This window comes from Anolis carolinensis, chromosome 5 (assembly GCF_035594765.1).
Source record: "Anolis carolinensis isolate JA03-04 chromosome 5, rAnoCar3.1.pri, whole genome shotgun sequence".
Classification (NCBI taxonomy): domain Eukaryota; kingdom Metazoa; phylum Chordata; class Lepidosauria; order Squamata; family Dactyloidae; genus Anolis; species Anolis carolinensis.
In genome coordinates, this window is record NC_085845.1 from 177,673,958 (window position 1) to 177,693,021 (window position 19,064).

General features: G+C 37.3%; 1 protein-coding gene across 5 annotated transcripts in view; it reads left to right on the forward strand.

Annotated features, from left to right (window-relative positions):
• Positions 1–19,064, forward strand: part of bpifc (BPI fold containing family C) — a 34,825-nt gene that overhangs the window by 3,942 nt on the left and 11,819 nt on the right. The window contains exons 2-10 of one of the 5 annotated variants that reach the window (XM_062983021.1): positions 3,656–3,755; positions 5,551–5,737; positions 6,217–6,285; positions 8,341–10,590; positions 11,504–11,615; positions 12,185–12,313; positions 12,817–12,975; positions 17,520–17,583; positions 18,625–18,685. In XM_062983021.1, the coding sequence (XP_062839091.1) occupies positions 10,437–10,590; positions 11,504–11,615; positions 12,185–12,313; positions 12,817–12,975; positions 17,520–17,583; positions 18,625–18,685 (679 nt within the window). In that variant the 5' untranslated portion in view covers positions 3,656–3,755; positions 5,551–5,737; positions 6,217–6,285; positions 8,341–10,436. Of the gene's footprint in view, positions 1–3,655; positions 3,756–5,550; positions 5,738–6,216; positions 6,286–6,340; positions 10,591–11,503; positions 11,616–12,184; positions 12,314–12,816; positions 12,976–17,519; positions 17,584–18,624; positions 18,686–19,064 lie in introns of those variants that run through there. The other 4 variants (XM_062983024.1, XM_062983022.1, XM_016993662.2 and 1 more) reach the window with 4 other exon arrangements.

Below are 19,064 nucleotides of genomic sequence, written 5' to 3' on the forward strand. Positions count from 1 at the left end.
AAGGGGCCTCATATAATCCAGTTCTAAGCAGATAATACAAGATTATCAATATACAGTAGAATCTCACTTAGCCAACATAAACAGGCCGGCAGGATAAGTGAATATGTTGGCTCAACATTTATGCATAGTTTGTTTCCCAGACTTGGGATCTTACTCTTGAGAAACTGAACTTACTTCCAATAGACTGTAATTTCAAGAGATATGCTATACATTTGATGTCATCAACACAGGATCTCAAAGAATCAAAAGAACTTTTGGTCAAGGTTTTTTTTTTGGAACAAGCTTTTCAATACCTGTGAAGTCTTAAAAGATATATTAACCAATATTATTTTGCAAAAGTTGAATGTGTTTATATTATTTTGGTTGCCAAATTCAATTGATGTTTAAATAGTGGAGACTATCACAGTCTGGAAGATACTACTGTGGATTATAACAGTTGACTGTACTTATTATTTTCATTACTGTTGTTAACTCTCAGGTAATATTGTATGTATATGGTGCTCTGAATTACATAGTGCAACTTATGTTTTGAAACTTTATAGTATTCGCTTATCCTTTTTACATAGAAGGAAGATAGCTCTATACTCAGAGAGGCCTGACTATTTCTGTGGCCTTTGCAAGATGCTCTAATATACACATCTCTTTTTTATGTTTTGAACCTTTATAGTGTTTGTTTATCTCTTCGACATTGTCTAGTATAGACATTTGTGTGTATTTATCATCACGTTATATCATACCATAAACTTCATATTGACTTGATATTAATATTGAATTGAAATACAGTAATAAAATTAATTAATTAATTGAGACCCATAAACACAAACTTGACTCATCTTGACTATTTTACTGTGTTATAAAGACATGTTTTTATTTAAAACTAGAATATATACCTTGCTTGGGTATCACTGGGAGCCAGTGCCCACCTACTTCCTCCCTTCTCGAGGTCTGAAAAGGCTGACCTCGAAATGTCTCCATGGCACATCTAGCCACAGCCAGCTAGCTTCAATCCTTTTCTTTTCCTCTCCTCTGGGCCCAAAAGGGGTAGTTCTTTTACTTGAGGTCGCTTCTACATTGCCATATAAAATCCAGATTATCTACTTTGAACTGGATTATATGGCAGTGTAGATGCATGTGGATTATCTCATTTTATAATCTGGATACATATAATCTGGCAGTCATTTTAGGTTGAATAATGAAAGATATGTGGACCAAGTTTGGTCCAGATTCATGAAGCCATAGGTGCCTTTGTGGTACAAGCAAATAAACCAATATATATTTATACATACTTTGACATATGTGTGTGTGTATTATTTGATTTTTGCTATTTCCTTGAAAGACTACTATATTAAACTACAACTATGGCTTTCACTCAACCTCTTTTCCTTTGAAGTGTGGAGAAATGAAGGATACAAAGTTGTAGTACACATAGCTTTCTGGTTCCAAGAATTGCTTTTTATTTGCAGAAGCAGATGAAGCGAAACAGAGAAGGGAACAGAAAGAAGGGGATGTTTTGTTTTTCTTTGTAATTTAAAGATATTATAAAATATACAGTAACCCACTAACTACAGAAACTCAGCAAAATCATACAGAATATTCCATGTATTACTAGAATATTTCTTTTCTTATACTGCATGTGAGGACTAGATAGAACTATTTCTGAAAAGCAAATGCATATTCCAACTACTATGATTTTACATTCAAATTGCAGCCTCGGGAACCACATAACAATAATATAAGCAGCAAGCAAAAACAAAACCAATCATTACATTTTTAATCCTAGTCATCAAAGCTGCTCAGACAAAATAAGAAAGGCTTAAAAGAAAGAAAAAAAGCCTTTGGAAAATGCTGAATAGTTTCTGGCAGCTCACCAATTTCCACTGTTTGTTTTGGAGTGAACAGACGCATAGCTTCTAAGACTTGAAAACCTAACAGATTCTATGCAGATTTAGGCACATCAAAGCCCATAATCATTTGGTAATTGTATTTATGCTTAGAATGAAAGCCATGGCCTGGGGTGGGTGGGATAAGGTGTAACTCAATGATCTTGCCTAAAATGCATAGCTATTTGGCATTTTCCATTCTGTGGAACCCAAAAAATACTTGATTTGATGTATAAATTGTTAACGGCTGTGATATTTTACAAAAACATATATGCATGCTTTCTCTATTGAGTGAACACTGAGTTGGTATTACAATAATAAAAGTAGTACATATCAGTATTATCCTAAATTTGCTTTCTTTCCCATTAAATGGTGACATAAACATATCACCATGATGGAAGAGGGATGTTTCTCAGTTCAGAAACCTGATGGAAATATATGTATTATAGCATGTGCTCCTGCAATGTGTATTTGACCACATTTGACCACATACATCACAAGAACAAAGACAAATATGTATAATTAATGTAAAACTGTGGACATGTATTACTTTCTGTCATTTCAGACAAAGATAGACATTTGTCATTCTGTAACACAAAGTTCCTTAAACAAAGAAATAAGAAATCTAATAAAACAAAAGTTATCTTCTTAAAGCCTCAGCAAGACATGTCTGTCAAGTTTTGTGCCTATATTGCAACAGAAACAAACCCAGCTGCTTAAGACAGCAATACTATTCATAATTACCTGAGGGAAAGCTCCAATAGATTCCAATTTTCATATGAGCAGATAGATCTAGATTTGCACTTTTACTAGTTTGACCTTTCTTCTGCAATTGTGGATAGCTTACAAAGTTATGGGTTATGTTGCCTCTATATTGCTAGTTGGCCATCATTTAGGAAGGTTCATTGGGTTAGTTGAAAGCATAGCCCCAAAAATCACTCAAGTATTTTGATATCTGAGGCAGAAAATTTCACAAATCCTTCTCTATTTATAGTGTAAAAATAAATAACACAAAATTAAACTACAGATAGTTTTCTGCCCTTTCATGACACCCAAGATCTGTTGCATGATGCAAGTATTTCATTCTTCCTAACATCTGCCATAAGAAAATAGATATTTTCTCATATATCCTGTGGATAATTCTTGTTCATCTCTTTGTTATTCCATTTTAATGTGCTTCCCAACAAGATCTTTTGAGATGTTATCTTTATCTGTACTGAAAGAAGAGAAAAATATTTTGCCAGTTTACACGGCAAAACTCATTTCACAGTCTAGTGCATCTATGTCTAACAATCCTTTGCATCGCTGCACACGAATGTGCTGTTGCACAAACTTTCAGAGAACAAGGAGCAGTAAAAGGCTCAGAAGCATGCCAAATATATAACAACTCCCACATATCTGTAAGAACAACCTATAAAATGTCAAAGCAATTCAGAATGTGCAGATTGGAACGTGACATCGGACTACTTTCAAAAATGCCAAAAACTAAGACAACCGGAGCACCACCAAACAGGTCAACAAGGCTCTCAATGAAGTGTGCTTTTGAAACAAAATGTCTTCAGGACATTAGCATTGTCTTGGATGAATGATGGCCAGGTACTGTGTTGCTTTTCAGTTGCTGAGAAATGTCTATCTGGAGTTTAGATGCTGGGACTTTCAATAGTGAGGAACTGCACACTCATTTTGCATTGGCTGATCTAGAATATTTCCTTACTGGCTGTGCTGTGCCATGAAAAAACGAGACCAACCTTGATTGCATTGTCTTGGTGTATTAGGATCCTGAGTTCTCGTGCTTTGGAGTAAATTTGCTTACTTGGAAGAATTTTCCTTTTTTATTACGACATCTGAAATTGAGAGAGCTGGGAATCTCAATAGGTAAGTGATAGAAACAATTGTATCTTAAATTCTAATTTCTTCTGAAAGACTGCTACAAATATTTATAGTCTAGTTTTGGTTTTAATTTTTCATTCAAAACTTTAGTCACACTTGGGCAGAAGGGTGACATAAAAATGCAATAAAGAAATTAACAATAAATAAGATCTGGCATATCTGATCTCATCTTGATCTTTAGTTAATGAATTGGATCTGGACCTATTCATGTTTAGAACAGACCTATGGTAATTATTTATTATTATTATTGACGGCACATAAATCATAACAGAATTGTTTCAATCAAGTAACCTGAAGCATAATTTTGTCTGGATCATCATATTTGCCTACAAACTCTAAAACAATTTTAACAGCATTTTTATTTGGTACTAACTATGCAAAGAAGACATAACAGGTTTTTTGATGTTTTGTGAGAAAATCTTAAAACCGCTATTCTGTTCTTAGAGGGCTGTCCTTGTAATTTTCTTTGTTATGGAACTAATTTTGCATTAGAATTCTGGAATCATACCATAATATGTCAATGTTCTAAACATACAAATCAATGATAATAGTTTAGAAGTTATTATTGTATCCTCTATTAACTTACCAACTACTACAACATCAATATATAGTTTTGAATTAGTTTGGGATTGTGATTTATGAAGTTATTTTAATAAGAATTTTGTTGCTTTTGAATATATAGCAAAACTGGTTTAAAAAACAAGAATAAAAACTTTTAGTATTTAACATATTTAAAACTGTTTCTATATCTTTGAGATCACTGCTCTCATTTCCCCCAGTAGGCAGAAATGCATAGGAAGCACAAGCATATAGAATTGTGGACAATTTCGACAGAAAGGAGGAAACAATAAAAATGAACAAAATCTGGCTACCAGTATTAAAAAAATCTCTAAATTCAGGATAGTAAATAAAAAACACCACTCAGAAACAGAGGAATTCCAGACAAGAAACAATCATTGGCCAGCTAATCACTTCCCAACAATGCATTCCCCCAGGCAGGAAGCAGCCAGACTTTGAAGCTACAAGGTTATTCAGTGCTAAGATGGCCAATTGCTCCATTGCCTCAAGCAGACAAGAGTTCTTTCTCCCACCCTGGACATTCCACAACTATATAAACCCCACTTGCCTAGTTTCCAACGATCTCACAACCTCTGAGGATGCCTGCCATAGATGTGGGCGAAACGTCAGGAAAGAATGCTTCTGGAATATGGCCATACAGCCCATAAAGCTCACAGCAACCCAGAGATTTCGGCCATTAAAGCCTTCAACAACACATAAGCATAATTGGTATATTTCCCTTTGAAGGGAAAACTCTCTCAAGCAATACAATTATTTGGGGTGTTTTCACACTACATTGTGATTCCACTTTAATTGCTATAGTTCCATGATATAGAATCCTGAAAATTTAGTTTAAAAAGAGGTATTTATTATTCCTGGCCAAACTGCAAACCTCAAGACTCCATAGGATGCAGCTGTGATGGTTAGCACGGAATCTCTGTGCAGTAAAAAAAAAATGGCATGAAAGGATCTGTAGACAGAGCATTTATCTATTTTCCAGTAAAGCAAAACCAATACAAACATACACACCCATTACAGTTATCAATTAAACAAAAATCAGTTAAACAAAAATTGTGAGGGATTGCCAAGTCTGAAGTGCTCCTTCAGCCTGAGAGTTTGTGCTGATATCCCTGCTTGTAACTTTTTACTGTTTCTCTGTTTAGCAAGACAGCAACAGCAGCACAAAGATGGGCAATAAATAAATCTTTGTTGATATCAACAGATTCCTCTTCTGCTACCATCTTATTATCACACCCCTCCACTTGAACCTACTTCCCAGTAAACATGCATGGCTTTTATGAACATAGCACCTGCCTTACGCATATTGTCGTATTTGAAGATGGGAATGATCTGTGAATTTGCTGCAAGAAATGAAGGTTCTTATAGGTGACTTGGTGCTATACAACTAGGTAAGCATGCAACCAAGTGACTTAAAAGAAACTGAACATATAAGACTTAAGACAGCATGCCCTATATTTACATTACAAGCAACTACTTTTTAAAATATACTAAAATGACTTTATCTCATAATTCAATAGGTTGCCCAATATTATACAGAGTCGCGTCCAGTAGCGATGAGTTTAGTGGCTCCTGCAGTACCAGTTGCAATCCTATATGTCCTTCTCCCGAGTTTAGTAGAAGAGAAAGTGGAATATTTAGGATTTGAAAAATTAATAGTGGCCTGAAGTCTATTAGGATTCCTAAAGTGACTATATCACTGTATCAATGGGAATTTGATAAATTAACACAATAGTTCTATCAGTTCAATAGAATTACAATGGTTGAAGCTATCAATTTGATTTAGGCACTGATTTTAGTCACAAGAGGACTTTATTTTGTCTAGCTTATAATGTAGGTCTTTGGATTTGTTTTGCTTTTTTCATTGCAGTCTGCCAGTACTGATACTACAATAGAAATAGCCGGACGAAAAGCTCATTGGCTCATTACAGCTCAAGAGGTAATACAAAAACCTAATCCATGAATATGTGTATGTGATGAAATGTGCTGGAGTCCACAAAAGCTGATGCCAAGTAAAAGTTTTTAAAGCTTTAATGTTGTTTTAAATAGTGAGCTTGTTTCTAACTTTTCATAATGGCACTGCCATATCCATGGTACAGTCAACTTTGGCTATAAAATATCCCAGTAAGAATTAACTGGGCATGAAAAAAAATCTACTGAAGGCGGCAGGAGATAGCAAGGGATAACAGTGGTTGTTATCTGATCCACATGGAACAAAAGTTGTGAAAGGGAAAGGTTTGTTAAACCCAGAACATTTCAGAATAAATCCATCTTCTGCAGCACTCTTGAATAATGATTCTCAGCTTGGGAAATTTGCTAGTAGAAGCAAATTATAATGCCATTTTATAACCAAATTGAGAACTGCCTTCATCAAATTCTGGAACTACCTGGTCTTTTTAATCAGTAAGAATGTATCCCCTGTAAAGCAAAAGGTTCAGTTCCAGATTCCTTAATTGTCCCAGTAAAGTCGTTACTTTTTTGTCAGGGAAATTAGACTCACAGATTCTGAATGGCTAACAAATAGACCTGGAATGGGCAACATTCTCCCCCCCACCCATGCTACAACACAGCTAAAAGGGATGTCATTAAGATCTATATGAAAACAAACAAACAATATAAATAGAATCATAGAGTTGGAAGAGACCTCAAGGACCACCCAGTCTAGCATCCTGCCATGAGTGCGTCAGTCAGAAAAGGAGTAGGAATCTGTGATAGCTAACAGCCTTTTAAGTATTGGCTTCCTCTCTTTACAGATTTTTAGTGAGAATTGCAGGTGATGTTAACATTTTCTGTATTCTATGTCTGGCATCTTAAAGAAAGAAAGCATGTATGCATGTATGACTCTGAATGAATTTAAACACAATTGTCTCAAAATAAAAGGGATCTATTGTCTGGTGATGTGCCGTCAAGGATGCATATGATATCTGAAAGTGCTGGAGTGTTTGTATAAGACCCATATGTGATATTTCCACAAAAGATTGCCACGTTTAAAGATGTTGAGCATACATCTACCTTTAAAAATCTCAGTGCAGTAGGAGGGAAATCATTGAATCACAGAGGTGGGAGTGACAAGAACAATCCAGTTAAATTTCCTGTCATGCAAAAAGTCACAATCAAAGCACTCCTTAAAGATGTCAATCTATGTTCTATTTAAAAATCTCTTTTAAAAAAGGGGACTCCACCACACTCCAAGGCAATGTATACCATTGTTGAACAGCTCCTCCTACCAGGATGTTGTTCTCATGTTTAAGTGAATGCCTTTTCCGGTAGTTTATTTTCATTGCTCCAAAACCTAGTCTCTGGAGTAGGAAATAGTTAAACAAGGCTATCATGTCATCCCTTAACTGTCTCTTCTCCAAATTACACCAAACTGTTCCTCATAGGGCATGGTTTCCAGACCTGTTTGTCAATACTGTAAAAAGAGATCAAATTGATGTGATCAGATCAATAAAATCCAAATATACATTTCCAAACTCTGGCCTAAAGCTGAGCAATTTATTTGTACAAGTAGCCATGACTGACGTCTTACACATTGCCTCACCACATCATGTCCAGCTGTCTTCTCTGGACACTTGATTTGGTTTATGTAGTACATCTAGACCTGTTCAGTCTCAAAATGTTCCTGTGTAGCCCATAACCTTGACTTGGCATCTACTGAGGTCTGTTCTTGGCCTGGACGTTTGTTTCTGCCATGACTTCTCTCTGTAAATATCAGGCAAAGGTTACTATTTGACCCCTCACAAAAGTCCCCATTCAGGATATATATATCCGAGCGCTCTGGATGTCTCATCTTTGTCATTGTACTGATATGTTAAAACCTCCGTTAAGATTAGGAACCCATTGTGCATATAAGTGTTAGAAGATCTTCCATACAAAGGTTTTTCCACTGATAAGTATGAGCTATTAGCATGCCTGAGTGTCTAGCGCAGCTCATGTTGTAGATGTGTGTCTTCGCTTCTATAGCTACTCTTTTTCTCTCTGATTCTTGTTGCAGACCACAGCATGACCCAACTTCTCATGTGACCCTTTCTCATCCCATTCCATTGCTTAGATGAAGGACCCATCTACACTGACCACTTAATGCAGTTGGAAGCAAGCTTCAAGCTGTGGTGGCAAGACAACAAATTTCTCCAAAAGCACACAGAAGAAAGCTCTTAATGTGCATCAGTTTGTGTAGTCACTATCAGGATCTCAAACTGATTCCAGAATTTCCAGTGTAATCATCTGCACAGCGAAACCACTTTCTTCAATACTCGTTTGAAATTACATTGAGTGGTCAGTACTGATGGAGCCTTAGACAACACATACACTCAGTAATGTGTAACAGGCATGTATCTAGTTCTTATTCTATTGAACAGAATAAATTTTCAACCATAGCCCTTACAGCAAAACAAAACAAAAACAGTAATCCATTTGCAGGTTGTTACTATATGACATAACTGGCTGCCAAATAATGTACTAAAAATGACATTGTTATCCTAGGGTTTCCTTCTAGTTGATTCCAAAAACTTTGGATCACTCTTTCCTTTTTCCTTTTTTTTTTACTGGATGTTATTAGACAGCAATAACATCTAGTCCTCCTCCTGCCCCAGACATTATTTTTCCTAGAAAAACTAAAGATCAGAAATTCGGGCAACAGGAAATTTTGAAGGTCAAAAGAAAATAACAAAATGTTTCATACTGACACCCTGATATGCTCTGTTAGAGGCAGGTCACTCAACTACCACCGAGAAAGTGTCTTGCTATAATAAGAGGAAACATCTATGAATAAATAATGTTTCCAAAGCTTCTTTCCATACTATGGAATGGTTCAGTGATAGAAGTGAGCTCAAAGTATTAGGAGTTTAATCTAACAAGGTCTCCCAAAGAGCTTTAAATCATCAGACAGAGTGGAAGCAATCTTTAAAAAATTACTACAATAGCCACATTGGGTGTAGTTTGTGAAACACAGGCATGGACAAAAAAGGAAATAAAGGAGTCATCCTTTATCTTTCAAGAAATGTACTATCAGTCATTTGACTATCACTATCACATCAATTGTGTGCATTGCAAAGAATAGTTAATGTTTAGCATGGACACGATATTGTTTAAAGATTTCTTAAAGTTCTCATTTGATGTTTAGTTCTCTGAAGTTTCCAGCCTAGCTGGTTGCAATTAAAGTATTTATTTCAGTTGGAGACAAGATTCATTTTCTACTCTCCAAGGATTCACCAAGGTAATGACAGCCAACTGGTTTGGTGATAATTTCCCTAAGGGCTGGTGAGTAAGTGGATGGGTCTCTTCATTTGGTTTGGTGGGGGAACCCTTAAGTTCAAGGAAAGTACTTTTCATGCTTACTTGGGGAATACAATACAACAAAAACTTGCGAGGTCTGGGCTGTAGAAGACAAGATTATTGCTTTTCAACAGATTTAGGCAAAACAGGAGTCATTTTGTAACAAAAATGCTTGGTTTCAACTTTTTGTGTGTGTGTCAGGAGCAACTTGAGAAACTGCAAGTCTGGTTTGAGATAATTGGTCATCTGCAAGGATGTTGCCCAGGGGATGCCCTGATATTTTGATATTTTTTTTACCATCCTTATGGGAGGCTTCTCTCATGTCCACGCATGAAGCTGGGGCTGATAGAGGGAGCCCATGCGCGCTCTCCCCGGGTTGGATTTGAACCGGCAACCTTCAGGTTAGCAATCCAGCCTTCAAGTCATCAGTCCTGCCGGCACAAGGGTTTAATCCACTGCGCAACCGGGAGCTCCACAACTGAATCACAACTTGTACAGATTTGTTGTAAATATAAAGTGTGCTTGTCATGAGCAATTCAACATAGAAATACTGTTGTGTAACAAAAGTACTATCCTGTGGACAGCTGAGAGATTTGGTTACACTGTTGAGGCCACTTGATCTACAATTCAAGCAAATTTGGTGTTCTGCAGATAAGTATAACAAAAATGGAAGAAGACTTATAATCGGTAAGAGTGCTCTTTTGTTCCAAAATAGAATAGCCCAAATTGTTCAAATGATAAAGTTGCTATAGAGTGTAAGTTAGAGGGTAATATAAGATTGATGGTATAAGAGTGGAGGCAAAGGGAAAAAATTAAATGACACATGTTTTAACAGGTATTTTTGAAAGGGGAGGAAAAGAAGAAATTATGAGTGCCTGTAGTTTTTTGCTCCTTTTGAGCATCTCCAGCTTATGCCTCAATGCTAACCCCGGCATCAAAGTGAAGATTACTGAAGAAGGTTTGCATTTTGGTGAGTTGCAAAGATACATGTTCAAAATTGTAACTTAATGAGGGGAAAAGGATGTTCCTTTAGATAGCTGATTACATTGGTTTTAATATGTTGTGTGTCCTCATGTCCTTTCCGACTTATGGTGACCCTAAGGCAAACTTACCATGGGATTTTTTTAAGGCTAAGTGTACATGACTGTCCCAAGGTCACCTAGTGGGTTTCCATGATCGAGCAAGGAATCAAGCCATGCTCTCCAGACTCATATCTCATCTCACAGACAAATTTAACTAGTCCTCTGACAAAAAATACTTTTTCCTCCTGGCAGGTAGATGCAAAATGAAAAGCTATACCCAGTTTTGGCTCATGCCCTGCCAAAGGTTGGCACCCAGTTCCCAACAGATTACTTATGCGGGATCTCATCTTTAGTGGACCAAGTTCTATTTTGGTTCCATAATTAAAGTGGTTTGTGCTTTTAGCCTTAATATTAAAACTTGCTGACTAAACATCAAGCAGTGATTAAGCTTCAGATAGTAAGCTAATGTGGGGTATCCTGCAGTATGACCGTCTCAAGACATGAAATTCTTTAAGGACTTTTAAAAATTCACTTTTGAAACATGGATAAAACCTTGTAGAGGCCAATGCATTCCTCTTAAAACTATCTGTCAGGAGTACAGCTCTTGTCAACAACACTCCATATCATTTGGAGCTTTTGAGTCATCTTCAAGAGCAGGCCTATGGATTACTTTGCAGTAATCAAGCCTGGAGGTGACCTGAATGAGTATGGCAAGGTCAGGCCCATCTAAAGGGAGATAAACTTATACATCTGATTAACTGAATGAAATCCACATTGACTTGTGGAATTAAAGTGGAATGGACTTTAAAATATCATTTGCATTTTTCTGTATGCATCACATTTTTTCATCCAAACATGCAGGCATGCAGGTTGGACTAGAGTTCCTGAAGCAAAGACTAAAGGAAGCCATCTTTGAGGACTGGCATGGAGAAGATACGTCTGGATTAAGTGGATTTAATTACACAGTTTCAAAGTAAGCAATGTTGTTTACATTCATGGTATCTTTAGCACTGGGGAAATTATTGCTTTACAGCAATCTGGTAGGAATGGAATGGAAGATATGGCCCTTCAGAAATTCCTTATCCTTTCATAGTATTTATTCACTGAAAAATCCCACTTCGTTCAGCAAAATTTTCCTGCCATGTTAATTAGTGTTTTTTTTTCTTTGCAAGTTCTGCTTATATATTTCTTTCTGTTTAGTAGTGTCTGGCATTAATGATGAATTGCCCCTTATTTTGGCCCTCTTCTTTTACATTCCTATGAAGAAGAAATGTGAAGACAGGAAAATACAATTTTGCACATCCTTAATCACACACTCTGTGGCTTATTTTTCTATGGGAGAGAGAAGCAAAGGCAACCAATAAGTAAAATTGTGGCCATCCCTTCCAAACATACTCAAAATTATGCTGAAACACTATATACAGAAAACAGTCAAAGCAAATTAGGAGACAAAGCCGCAATTGCTGAAAATTGGTCATTTGTTTTATTTCTCTTAAAACCCCGAACACATATTGGCCATTAAATGGTTCTGGTGGTTTGCAGGATAAGAATTCAACATGTTCAGTTCCCCGGAAAGTCGCTGTTTCTCATACCAGCCACTGGGATGAAGTTACTGGTTCATGATGCGTCAGCAATTGCTACTGCAGACTGGAGATTTTCCACCTGGTTACTGTGAGTATAATAGGGAAGGATGAACTAGATGTATTCAGACATGTATAGACTCAAAAAAGTACAAGCTCTCCTCATTTGGTGGGTTAGGGGCACAAGACCTCTGTGAGAGTGAAAAATAGTGAAAAAAGAAATTTCTTTTTTTGAACCAGAGATGATACTCTTTATGAATTTCTAGGTCTTCCAGCATGAGTGTAGGGTTGACTTCCACTGTAAACAGACATTAGAATTGCACTGGATTGCCTAGAGATAGAACTTTCTAGAAATCTCTAGGTATTTCAGCATGACTGGAGGAAATTGATTTTAAAAACTTAGGTTCCTTTTGAACATTTATTTGCTTGTTTTGTATTCACTCTTTCTCCCAGAATGGAGCAGTTTACAAAAAATTAGAACAAAATATTGATTAAACTATCAGAGTTCAAAAGCGGAAATTACTATTCAATGAACAATTCTATTAAAGTATAGCAATAGACTGTTCAGGTTAATGAATTGTGTTTTTTTAACAGCAGCAGAAGTTCAGGAAAACTGAAAGTCTGCCTTACAGGGGTGTCTATCTCTGCTGCTGCAAAAGTGTCAAAAGATGAGGATGGTCACCCAAAGTTGTTGCTTGAAAATTGCCATGGAAATGTTGATGGTATTGATATCCAGCTGGATGACACATCTAGGTAAGGCAGAAAAAAGTTATATCTGATTTGTGAGAGGAAATAGACAATGATATAAGGTTCATTTTTTCCTGGATAAAATAATAAATGCATTTTTCATGATTCCATATAATCACAGTCCATTTGCTCAAATGCTAATTTCAGATAAACAAAAATGTTTCTGATCCTCACAATAAATCATGCAACATAAATTAAGCTTGCTCTTCATCCATGATTATTAGGGCTTCCATGACTAGCCATACCTTATAATTACATATACATGAGACCACTCTAAAGTAATCCTTTATGATCAGATGAGAACATTTTTAAAGGTCCTTTCTAAAGATGATATTTTGTCATACAACATATATCGCTTCTGCTCTTCTCCAATAGGCAGTCAGAGAAAAAACATAACCTTCCTCCCTTTAACATCTGCATTAAACTTTCTGAGAGGATGGTATGAGTGGATTGAAGTATGAGGGTTGATAGCTTTTCCCACTGCCCTAGCCTTTTTCCATTTCATCAAATTGTCACAGATGATCCACCAATTCCCATGCCACTAAGTCAATGGTTCTCAGATTTTGGTCCTCTGGGTGTTTTCGGACTTCAACTCCAGTTGGCCAAGCTGGTTGGGATTTCTGGGAATTAAAGTCTAAAACAACTGGGGGACCAACATTTGGTAACCATTATACTAAGATAATGTCAAAAAGTGTTGTCATTTGAAACACCCATCCCACTAGGACCACTGGCAACCTTGGGCTGACAAAAAACATCCAAGCAGAAAGTTTGAGCATCAAAAAAGTAATAATAGAACTTAGGACCCCTGAGTCCTATTTGTGGAAGACACTAAAATGGAGCAGTCATGGCAAAGTAAAATCAAACTGGACAAACACAGTTGTTTTGTCCCCAAGGGGTTGTGCTGGAACTCATGTATACTTTAAAAGGGGAACATCATGAAATTCCCAGTCATCCACAACTGATACAAATCTGATACGTTAGAAGCAATCTCCATGGTTAGAAAGTGGAGAGCAGCAGGTGCCATCAAGTCCAGCCAGCTTAGCAAACTGATGGATTGGAATTTCTGTTCAGTATCTATAGGAGGTACCCATCCATACTCCATAATTATGAGATTAATTTTTCTTGGTGATTCCACAACAAATCTCATATCTAAAGACTTTATTTGGGAAAGGTTTGGGGCTAGGTGGTAAGGATGATAGTTAAATAGCATTAGCGCCTGTTATTATCAAGTGACTGCAAGGCCTTAACTTGAAATGTTTTCCTGATCCAGTTTGAAGGTCCACAACAGTTTTGTACTGGACTAGATACCTCCACAGCTTCTCTTTGCATCAAAGTGTGTATTCCTCAATAAGGAGAGGGTGGAGGGCGGGGGTAACAGCAAGTTAAATGTGGAGCAGTTTTCAACAAGTTGATAGAACACTCTTACCAGAATATGGATCATATACATGATTGAGCCATTATTATTGCTTTTAATACAAAATCTAAATGCCTGGTTTATGAAATGTTTGAATAACGTAACCCTAACAAAATCACCAGAAAAACGAACACTCTAATCAAGAACTCCTCCATTAACTTTGACATACGCCAACAGCTGTGCAAATCAGAAGCCCTCCCACCCAGGCTTTACGGACTCCCCAAAATCCACAAGGACTCCATCCCACTCAGACCCATTGTAAGTGCCATTGGATCGCCGACTTACAACCTGGCAAAATTTCTGGCTACACAGCTACAAACCCACATTGGGCTCACTGCACATTATATCAAGGACTCTACACACTTTATAGAAAAGATCAGCAACCTCAATCTAAGCACCAAGGACATCCTGATCAGCTTTGATGTGGTGTCCCTTTTTACCAAAGTCCCAGTAGCTGACACCCTCACACTAATCAAACAAAACTTCCCAGAAGACATCACAGCCCTGTTTCACCATTGCCTCACCACTAGCTACTTTCAGTGGGACACTGGATTCTATGAACAGAAGGATGGAGTGGCCATGGGGAGCCCTCTCAGCCCAGTAGTAGCAAATTTCTATATGGAATACTTTGAAAAACAGGCCCTAGAAACAGCACCAAAAAAGCCAACTGTTTGGTTCAGATACGTAGATGACACCTTCACAATTTGGAGCCATGGAGAGGAAGAACTCAGCAAGTTCCTGGACCATCTTAACAGCATCCACCCAAACATCCAATTCACCATGGAAAAAGAAAAGGAAGGAAAACTGCCATTTCTAGATGTTCTGGTCATCCGCAAACCCAATCAACAATTGGGCCACACAGTTTACAGAAAACCTACACACACAGATAGATACCTTCATAAAAACTCCAACCATCACCCAAGTCAAAAAAGGAGCACAATCAAAGCCCTGACAGACCGTGCACAAAGAATCTGCGAACCTCACCTCCTCCAAGGTGAACTCAACCACCTAAACTGGGCTCTACAAGCCAATGGATACTCCACCACAGACATCAGAAGAGCTGCAAGGCCAAGAACAAGCCATGAGAGTCAAGACAAAGATCCACCCAGAGGAAAGGTGTCCTTACCATACATCAAGGGGACTACTGACCGCATAGGGAAGCTGATGAAGAAGCACAACCTACAAACTATCTACAGACCCACGAAGAAAATCCAACAAATGCTACGGTCAGCGAAGGACAAGAGGGATCCTCTCTCTTCTGCAGGAGTCTACCGGATACCATGCAGCTGTGGACAAGTCTACATAGGGACCACCAAACGCAGCGCCCAAACAAGAGTCAAAGAACATGAAAGGCACTGCAGACTAATTCAACCAGAGAAATCAGCCATAGCAGAGCATTTGATGAACCAGCCTGGACACAGAATACTATTTGAGAACACAAAAATGCTGGACCATTCTAACAACTATCATGTCAGACTACACAGAGAAGCCATTGAAATCCACAAGCATGTGGACAACTTCAACAGAAAGGAAGAAACCATGAAAATGAACAAAATCTGGCTACCAGTATTACAACACTCAAAAATCAGAACAGTAAATAAAAAGCAATACTCTGAAAACAGAGGGTTTCCAGACATGAATCAACCAAGGGCAGTTAACGACTCTAAACAAAGGATGCCCCAGAGGCAGGAAGAAGACAGCAGATAAGCTTTTCAATGCTAATTTAAGTGATTAACTACACTACATTCATACTGACCTCTCTCACCCTAGACTTTCCACAGATATATATTAACCTCTTTGCTTAGTTTTCTCCATACCTCACAACCTCTGAGGATGCCTGCCATAGATGTGGGCGAAACGTCAGGAGAGAATGCTTCTGGAACATGGCCACACAGCCCGAAAGACATACAACAACCCAACGTAACATAGAGATTGCCATGAATGGTCCACTATGTAAAAACCCCATGTATAGAAGTACAGGTTGAGTTTCTCTTATCTAAAATGCTTAGGACCAAAAGATTTTTGAGTATGGGTTTTTTGTTTTTTTGGTGTTTTTTTTTTAAAGAATACATCTGTATTTGCATGTACATGATGGAGTGGGATTGACAGGAAAGGCAGCTAGTCGCTAGTCCAGTTGCCCCGAGGAGCCCTGCAAGAGGAAAGGGAAGGGGAGGACTCAATTTCACAAGACCCCTGTAAGAAAGTAAATACCCCAAAATGCTTTTGTGGTACCCAGTTTTAGCTAATCAGCTGGGAAGGAAAATTCCTCCACATCCTTGTCCCAGATGAGCCTTCTTCATTCTCTTTGGGATGGATATAGCCAGTCTACACATCGTGTTGTCGAAGGCTTTCATGGCCGGGATCACAGGGTTGTTGTATGTCTTTCGGGTTGTGTGGCCATGTTCCAGAAGCATTCTCTCCTGACGTTTCGCCCACATCTATGGCAGGCATCCTCAGAGGTTGTGAGGTATGGTCTACACATCGCCTGGCCATTTCCAGGATGCTCACCTGCCACCTGTGACTATTGGTGAGGCAGAAAACGAGCCTTGAAACATCTGGGATATCTGCTTTTTACAGAATGGTTTCAAACTACAGGAAATGAGATACCACCTGAACATTAGGAAGAACTTTCTGTGAGAGCTATTCTGCAGCAGAACTCTCTGTTCCGAAGTGTCGTGGAGCCTGAGGCTCCTTCTTTGAAGGCTTTTAAACAGAGGCTGGATGGCCATCTGTCATGGGTGCTTTGAATGCGATTTTCCTGCTTCTTGGCAGGGGGTTGGACTGGATGGCCCACAAGGTCTCTTCCAATTTTATGATTCTATGATTCAGTGCTCTCTACTCTTCTTTCTTTCTTTCTTTCTTTCTTTCTTTCTTTCTTTCTTTCTTTCTTTCTTTCTTTCTTTCTTTCTCTCATCAGGGAAAAACTCACCTAAACATGTGACTACTAGCCCGCTTTCCCCAAAGGTGGAAGGAATAAAATCTTTAGGATTTAGGAATATATATTATTTTCGATTTCTGGATCAGGGAAACTCAACCTGTATTAGGAAAAAAGCTAAACCAACACTTACATTACCAGAATTTATTGCATTGTTAATGCTTGCAGTATCAATACTATAACTTCCTTTCTTTTTTAAAGGTGGTTTTATAGACTCCTTGTTAATTTATTGGAGAGACCTCTCCGCAACAATTTCAACTTAAATGTAAGTCTTCAAGAACCTTTCTGTGATATTCTTTCTCCCCAGTAAAATGTCCCTTAACTTTCTTTCAAATTTAACTCAAAATAAGTAAATAAAAGACTGCTGCAACCTCAATTCATGTAAAAATGTTTGTGTACCTTGGAGTTTGTCACTAAAGACATTTTGTGTCACTTGGAATTTAGTGTGGTGTTGAAATTCCAGCATGCTGTATGTATGCATTTATGAATATTGTTTTTATAGAACAACATAATAGTCCAGGCAATAAGAACTTTTTCAGTTTAATTTTCTGGTGATTTGTTTTTTTAAGGAATAAAATATGTTTCCATGATCAGAATAACAAACAGAAATAGATGATTTAAACAAATGTAACCATAATGATAATGGGAGTAGCTATAGGTTTCTTTAAAAAAAAAAAACCTAAGCTGTATGTCAGATCTGTGACTGTAAGTGATGATTTATACTCACTTTAGAAGCCAATTCTCTCACTGCTACTTGCAGTTTCTCAAGTAGCTCCTGACATGAAAAAAGTGATTCCAAAATGTTCCCAGTCAATATGTATTCAGAAACTGTTTAGTTTTTATTTCCCTTGATCATTCAAAGATTTTCCTAGTATGTATTTGTTGACTTCCCTCTCTACACATGACTTTCTTTAGGTAAATGCATTCTCTTTGACCAATTTTGACTCATTAGGATAATCATTTTGATGTTTTAGCTAGTTTTTTCAGAAATCCCTTCAAGAATAGTAGAATATATTTTCCCAGTGCTTTAAAACTGATGCTTGCTTTATAATATGTATGATAAAGCATCAGTTTTATATGAAGAAATGAGTTGTGACAATATACATATTTTGGATAGATTTTAAAGGCATTTGTTGTGTGTTTATTTGATTTTAATTGACACTGTCCATTATGGATAAATTTATTTTAAAATAATTGTTATTCTGGCATTCAAGATAAAGTAAGCTACCAAAGTAAAAAGATGGGATCATTGATTCTTTGTACCCAACCTGTGAACTGAGCACTGATCAGATTAATGTATTTTTAGTTGTGTCCAATCATTTATTCGGAGATCGAACGTTTTAACGCAGAATTGAAACAGCATCAAAGTAAGTTGCAACTGCTTCTTTGCTGATATTTTGGGAAATCCCTTTGGCTATGTAACTACAGTAGAGTCTCGCTTATCCAACACTCGCTTATCCAACATTCTGAATTATCCAACGCATTTTTGTAGTCAATGTTTTCAATACATCGTGATATTTTGGTGCTAAATTCGTAAATACAGTGATTACTACATAGCATTACTGCGTACTGAACTACTTTTTCTGTCAAATTTGTTGTTAAACATGATGTTTTGGTGCTTAATTTGTAAAATCATAACCTAATTTGATGTGTAATAGGCTTTTCCTTAATCCCTCCTTATTATCCAACATATTCGCTTATCCAATATTCTGCTGGCCCGTTTATGTTGGATAAGGGAGACTCTAC